Raw genomic sequence first — 7,771 nt, 5'->3', positions numbered from 1 at the left:
GAATTATTCTGATTGCATGCCTAGGTCTAATTTATAAAAAAATTTATAACTAAACGAGTTTGCCTTTTTGTGTTAACTAATTAGAAGAGCTAAATATCATAGACCGTGAATTTTAGTGTTTAGTGATATAGACTATTTAAACCGACTGCAAAGACTCCCAGGCCGCTGCTTTAATTCTCCGAGGCACCTGCGTGGGTATTAACGTGGGACGTCCGAAAGCCGGATAGAACACAAATAGATCTTCGGCGAAACGTCGCCTACATCCTGTGGTAAGTAACGGAGTTACATTAGGCGTATAGTTGCTAGGTAAGATGACATGCATGTAACGTTAGTTGCTAAAACTGCGAAATAATTCACTTTGTTGTGTTAAATTTCAAAACTACTTAGTAGTTGAACATCATCAAAGAGCGTTAATGGTTTGTGAAGTCTGTCTGAGCGCCAGAAGGTGAATAGGGATTAAAGGCTCTTTTAACAGCGGGGCATGCAAGTTATATGAGCTTTGTCTCAAGTTCTAACAGGCTAGCTTGCACCAGCTATCCCGCTCATGTTGCTGATACCATGGACAGTTGAATGTCATCTTGGGTTTCATCAAATTTCATCTTGACTGTTTCGTGATAACTCGGTCCTTAAGAAAAGTGTATGTTTATTGGTCTTCCTATATTACATCTTTAGTATAATAAGCTATCCAAATGAGTCTATGTTTATAACGGAACGTGCATTGATCACTAACGGTGGCCTAACGTTACCTGAGGTAGCTAACGTCCTCAGGTAAGGTAAAAGTGAGGTTGCTAGCTAACTAGCCTGTTTTTTTGTTTGTTTGTTTTGTTTTGTGTTTTTGTGTCGCAACCCCTTATCCCGATTTTGTGTGAATCATATGAAGTTGATGTAACCGAGTGCCCTTGATCCAAATTCTCTGGTTATGCAAACTAAGTGGTTAAAATAAGCGGTCTAATTAATAGGCCACAAGCACAAGTTATTTAAGACTTGGCAGGTGCTATGTTTCCAGTGGTAGAATGTTCATTTGACCTATTTGTAAGCTAGTCTTCATAGATGCGTAATTATAAACAAAACTACATTTCATTCATGTAATGTCATACCGATTTCAAAACATCTTCACGCAAACCAAAGTGGATTATGCACTGTAAAGTATTGTTAACTCTGAAGTTATTTTGCACCCAGCTTTGTAACTTTGCCCTTGAACGTGGAGTAATATTTCGGCATGGTGCTTGCCTCGTCTCGTTTCTAACACAGGACAGGATGCTGTGCCTTCGCAGAGCGATAGTCAGCGCAGGGGCGCGCTCAGCAGCGGCAACATCCCGCACCCCGGCAGCCCTCACACGCGGCTACAGCACCGCTGCCAAGACGCAGGTAATGTTAACCCGTATTACGGCATCATCAAACCTGACTTCTAAAATAATAATGTTTGATGTCAAATGTGTTTCTGTTAAATACCTCAGGAGACACCAAAAAAGACACAATTTGGTCCTTTGAGCGATCAAGACAGGATATTCACCAACTTGTATGGACGCCATGACTGGAGGTACTACCAAACACGTTACACGTACATTCTCTCTCTTTCTCTTTCTTTCTTTCTATCATTCTCCCACACATACACACACACAAATACATTGACACACATACAAAACATGCATTAGAAAACATCATGTTCTGTCATTACACCTAAAACCGTTGATTATATCTCATGTCAAGCTTAAAGAACAACAGCTTTTGTCTCATTCCAATGTAACATGAACATTAATACCCTCCAACTGCACAGTGAAGAATCCCTCTTTGCTTATTAACTGAACTGCGTTTGCAGGACAGGCAAGCTTTCCCAGTCTTGTCCTTCACACTTGTGAAAGTCCTTGGTCCAATTAGGAGTTGCCCAAACTCTTGATTTAAACTGAGGGGCCAACTCTAGAAAGCAGATCTGCACCCAAACATGTATTTCTATTCAGACCACAATCCTCTCGGTTAGTAAACACTCATAACATACGTGTGACATTCAGAATTGAGGGAAAGTGAATTTGGAAATGACTTTAAAAAGGGCTCAGATGTAAGAACGGAGACAGGCCATGCTGACATCTATTGCACTTCTCCCCCCAGACTAAAGGGGGCGCTGAAACGAGGCGACTGGTACAAGACCAAGGAGATCCTGCTGAAGGGCCATGAGTGGATCCTGAATGAGGTGAAGGTGTCAGGGCTGAGGGGTCGGGGGGGCGCAGGCTTCCCCACTGGCATGAAGTGGAGCTTCATGAACAAACCCAGCGATGGCAGGTCAGTAGCCACAGCCTCACACAGACTGATTTTACAGAGACTCAACTCAATATGAATTTCTGGTGCATACTTGCAGCATTTTCCATCCTTTATTTTAATCAAAAATAGTGCAATAGTTTCAGTCTCACAGATAAGAAAAAGGGGTACAAACACACGCATCAAGTATTTACTAGAAAATGAATATCTGATCGTATCGTATCTACACTTGTAGCATTTCTCAGCCTTTACCTTATAAAAGATGATTCGGTGAAACCCACAATAGCTGAGTGATACTGTCACAGAGCACGAGTATATATGGGTCAGAACAAATAGCCGCAGAGCATCAGGGTTCACATCCAGCCAGAGTGCACGCCATTTAGCAGCAATCTGCATTTTTCACGCTGCCATATTGGGAGGCAACAAAGGGTACATTTACACCACATTGTGGCTAATGCCTCTCAGGTCAACGTTGCTGTTTGGGATAGCAGATTATTTTTGGAAAAAAAACAAACAGGAAAAACTCATATGAAAAGAAGGATGTTTAATGTCCAATGAGGTTGGAGCTGGCGGCAGTATATAGACATTTGCAGGGTAAATGTCTACCCCTGTGGTTTTAGTGTACATCCATCTGGAAGCAAGTCCAAGTGACTGGGTTGTACAGTCCAGAGATCCACTCTTTGGGCTGGTGAAGGTGAAGTGTCCAAATGTTCCAACATCAACACCATCATAGAGGCGTCCCACATGCAGTTCACTTGGGGCCAAAAAGCGTAAATATTACACCCAGGTGCAGGGTCAGCTCACCGTCACTGGCCTCGTCTCGTTTGTGACCGACCCAAGGGGTGACTGGGTGTTTTACTTCAACACATTCATGGACATTTTCTTGAAACGACAGTAGTTTGTGGGTGTGTGAAACAAGATGAATTCCTTCAACTTTTAATTCAAAATTACATATTCAGATTCAGTTTTTCAGTGCAAACATTCAAGTTAAACATTACAAATTCAAATTATATTATTCAAATTCAGTTTTTTAATTATATTATTCAAATAGAGCAATTCAAATTCAATAATACATTATTCAGATTCAGTTTCTAGTGACATGTATTTCTGCCCATATAGTTCAATTTGCATGAAATGGTAGCAAGTTATTTAGCTGACAATACAGTCTCCTCAATTTAACTCATAAAATCATAATAGGAAAAGGTAGAAACACTTAATACGTACGTTTAACTTATCATCTAATTAGTTCATATTAACACACCTTAGCAACAGTCAACTGTTGGTGGGATAGCTAGGTGAACTAGCATGAGGCCTTATGAATTATTGCTCTAGTCTCTCTACTAGAAATTTTAGCTGGCAGTGTTAACTGTCTCTCCTTACAGAGGTTTCCGCTCACTATTCTGTTACATTCTGTTTCATTGGGGAATGAAGACCCACAGAACTTTACTGAGATCGACAGCTAAGTGAAAATGGCTATTCTTTATTGATTATGGATTGTTTTCAATCTGACATTGTTACGGATTTTATATGTGAGAGAAATTTAAAAGACTTAACCCCTAGATTCAACAAAAACAATCGAAATAGTTCAACAACAATTATAAGTGAACGGCTGTTTTCTCACGGCTGAGTTGCTCATCAAAGTCTCTTTAGAGATCTAGATCTAGATCTAAAGAGAGTTTGATGAGCAACTCAGCCGTGAGAAAACAGCCGTCTGCAAGGCTCTGCAAAACCAAACTTCTTCGTTGTTTTTTTTTGGTCTTCATAATTTCTTTTGTCTTTCCTCCACACTGCCTCCTCCTCCTCCTCCCTACCCACCCTCCCACCCCCAGACCTAAGTACCTGGTGGTGAATGCAGATGAGGGCGAGCCTGGCACCTGTAAGGACCGTGAGATCATGCGCCATGACCCCCATAAATTGGTGGAGGGCTGCCTGGTGGCAGGCAAAGCAATGGGGGCACGGGCCGCCTACATCTACATTCGTGGCGAGTTCTACAACGAGTCCTCCAATTTACAGGTGGCGCACTTCTCAAAGACAGATTCACGGTCTCTGAATGTGCTATCTCTCAAAGATGGTCAAACTTCTTATTACATGATGTAGAAGAAAACCTCAGAAGGAAAATCCAGGAATATTACTGAGGAATTCAGGATTAGAAATGAAAAATGAAAAAAAACACTTCTGTCTCCTGCCTGCAGGTGGCGATACAGGAGGCCTACAAAGCGGGCCTGATTGGGAAGAATGCCTGTGGCTCGGGGTATGACTTTGACGTGTTTGTGACGCGGGGGGCCGGAGCATACATCTGTGGGGAGGAGACTGCACTCATCGAGTCCATTGAGGGCAAACAGGGGAAGCCAAGGCTCAAGCCACCATTCCCCGCAGATATAGGTCAGCACATTACACTCACTGCCAAGCAGGGCATCGAGAATATATGGGTCACACATTTGCTGCAGTGGTCTGACCACAGATAGTTGATGAATACCTAGTACTATCCGTAGATAGAGTAGTACAGATCAACCTTAACCACCATACTTGCTTTTATACCTACATCATAGCTTTATGTTCCTCTGGGGGATGTGATGCTTTTTGCTGTGGATACTGTTCTGCACTAGTAATACACTTATAATGTTGTACGGTTCTTGGTCTTGCATTAATGGTTTCATTTGGTTGACCTTAGTGAATTATTATCTAAGTCATTTGTAAATGCTCATTGTCTACATGACCTATGAACTTAGAACATGTTACATTCCTCATGACACCCGAGAACTGCAACTGCTCTCTCTGGGCTTCTAGGAGTGTTCGGATGCCCAACGACAGTCGCCAATGTGGAAACGGTTGCCGTGGCACCTGCTATCTGTCGCCGGGGTGGCGCATGGTTTCTCAGCTTCGGGAGAGAGAGGAACTCTGGGACGAAGCTCTTCAATATCTCAGGTCACGTGAACACACCATGCACTGTGGAAGAGGAGATGTCCATTTCCCTTAAAGAACTCATCGAGAGGCATGCAGGTGTGTTTGGTGGTATTTATGCCTGACTATGTTTGTGTATGTCTCACCTGTACACGTACACACCTGTAATGGCAGTAATTGATGATGATGATGATACTCATGGCGTGCTCTGTGATTGGCCAGGTGGGGTTAGAGGTGGGTGGGACAACCTGCTGGGGGTGATCCCAGGAGGCTCCTCTACTCCTATCATCCCTCGCTCCGTGTGTGAGGACGTCATGATGGACTTTGACGACCTGGTGCGCGCTGAGACTGCTCTGGGCACTGCTGCAGTCATCGTCATGGACAAATCTGTGAGCACTTCATGCCAATGTCAACTCTATGTCACCTATGTCAACTCAATGTCAACTCTATGTCACCTCTATGTCACCTCAGGAGCCCTCTCACATTGCTCTGTTGTCTGCGATTGTCACAAACGACAGAAGATGTAGATGTGATTATCTACAGATATTATAATCAGTTATGTATGGTCAATGGTTTGGACTTTTGACATTAACATAGAATTGGCCTAAAGACAGTCACTAAACATGTCGTGTTGCACATGGAGAGCAAGCTTAATTCAGTTCAACTTTTAGGATGCTTCCCTCTGATCAACAGTGTGTGGTGTTAAAAGTGTTAAAAAACCTGTCAGTGAATTTTGTTTTGAGCATAGCTTATGTTTTTGTGTGCCCTTTGTGATGTTTTATTCACTGACGCCACAGAAGCATTACCAGCCTGAGCTGGTCCATAAATTATTTTCTGCTTGCCTAGACGGATGTGATCAGGGCCATTGCCCGCTTGGTAGAGTTCTACAAGCATGAAAGCTGTGGCCAGTGCACCCCCTGCAGGGAAGGTAAGGAACTGCAACTCAACTAACCTCTGGGTGTTGGCAAGGGTTTAGGATGCCATTCTACCCAGCCATTCTAAAAGTACATTCAGAAGTTCTGGCTGGATTTATTTCTCAGATCATATTTACCATTGGTAGCTAGTGGAACATCTGCAATTTGTATCTAGATATAAAAAACGCATGGTAATAAAATCTCTGTCTCCTTTTTATGCTCAGTCAGATTAACCTGAATGATTTACACTTGTCGTGTTGGCTCTTTGTGTCCATCTCAGGTGTAGACTGGATGAACACACTGATGTGGCGGTTTGTGAAAGGCGACGCCCGGAACTCTGAGATTGACATGATCTGGGAGCTCAGCAAGCAGATTGAGGGCCACACCATCTGCGCCCTGGGGGATGGGGCCGCCTGGCCTGTGCAGGTGAGAGGTGGGGCAGGTACACCTGTCCACAGATGAGTGGCAAAGATAAAAGCCTATGAGAATGCCTGCATTTGTATCTCCAGTAAAGAATAACTTGGTTAGCTAGTTTGCAAAACGATGACCAATGCATGGTTTATTCATAGGCAGGTATATGTGATGTCATTCTTGAATCCAATGACTCAATGATTCTAATCTAAACACTTTTTCGTCAAATTCAGCTAATTGATCCTCACAGTTGTCTAACTGTGTGTTCAGTGTTTGGGACAAAAAAAAAACTTTTATCATGTGCTTTCCACACGCATTGATCGCCTTCCTGTTGCCATCTTACAGGGGCTTGTCAGGCACTTCCGGCCTATCATGGAGGACCGCATCAATACATTCAAGCAGGTCCACCCATCAGAGGCCGAGAAGAGAAGAGAGATTGTCTGATGCTACTGTGCTGCAATAATAACAATAATAATAATAAATACATTTCCATACACTAATCACACTTTAACATTTCTGCGCAAATATTACATCTTTCATTTATATGAAGAGCATTCTGCATTCCATTCCATACTCTGTCATTTATTTTGGAATCGAACTGTTACAAATAAAGCTCTGTAAACTAAGAACTTGCCGTTTTGATTCGCAAGGTGTTCTTGTTGAATTCAACAATGCTAAATGATTAACTAAAGGGTTTACTATGCCTAACTGTGTTAAGCCAACAACTTTACCCACTATTTAAACATGGCTAACTCGTTTTGATGATCCTGTGGCAGTACTATCAAAGTTGGATAGCAAGGAGCACATCAGAGGACATGGAAAAGGAGATAAACCTCAAGACTGGTGCTGTGAACTCAATCTTATTTTAGGTCTTACATTTTAGGACAGTCTCATAAAGACATTTCATGGTGTAATCTGAAAGTGACCTTAATGACTACTTACATTTAAACACTGTTGTTTAACTGTTATATAAGTCATATGTGTAATAACTCATGTGTAATGTGAATATTAATGAACAGATTCATATAATGGTCAGTCTTAATTAGATGTCATTTTTAGTTATTGCCATTATATTGGCATAGTGAAATCTAGCAATAATCCCACAATAACCACCTATCTGAATGTGAATTAAAATCACCATCAAGCAAAATATTATGATCTCGTCCATGTCAATAAGCAATCATTTGACTTCGGTCCTGTGCACATAGGGTAGATTTAAACTTACCATAACATACCAACTGCATTCATATTTCTTTTATAAGTAGATTTTATTATAGGCCTACATATTTTAT

General features: G+C 41.9%; 1 protein-coding gene across 4 annotated transcripts; it reads left to right on the top strand.

Moving 5' to 3' along the window:
• The first annotated feature begins 35 nt into the window (after positions 1–35).
• On the top strand, positions 36–7,105 carry LOC105913003 (NADH dehydrogenase [ubiquinone] flavoprotein 1, mitochondrial-like). Of its 4 annotated transcripts, none has more exons than XM_031577040.2 (11): positions 36–269; positions 1,252–1,368; positions 1,458–1,540; positions 2,107–2,277; positions 4,083–4,266; positions 4,446–4,635; positions 5,041–5,253; positions 5,377–5,543; positions 6,001–6,082; positions 6,349–6,494; positions 6,825–7,105. In XM_031577040.2, the coding sequence occupies exons 2-11, from the start codon at positions 1,258–1,260 to the stop codon at positions 6,921–6,923; spliced, it is 1,446 nt and encodes a 481-aa protein (XP_031432900.1). In that variant the 5' UTR covers positions 36–269; positions 1,252–1,257; the 3' UTR covers positions 6,924–7,105. The 4 variants fall into 4 exon arrangements, with proteins under 4 accessions (XP_031432900.1, XP_031432903.1, XP_031432901.1 ...); XM_031577043.2 differs by having other exon boundaries at positions 36–306; XM_031577041.2 differs by lacking the exon at positions 36–269 and adding an exon at positions 289–637.
• The last annotated feature ends 666 nt before the right edge of the window (positions 7,106–7,771 follow it).

Source organism: Clupea harengus, chromosome 11, assembly GCF_900700415.2.
Source record: "Clupea harengus chromosome 11, Ch_v2.0.2, whole genome shotgun sequence".
In the NCBI taxonomy this organism is placed as follows: domain Eukaryota; kingdom Metazoa; phylum Chordata; class Actinopteri; order Clupeiformes; family Clupeidae; genus Clupea; species Clupea harengus.
Note: the sequence above shows the minus strand (reverse complement) of the source record. Positions and strands in the feature narration are given on the sequence as shown.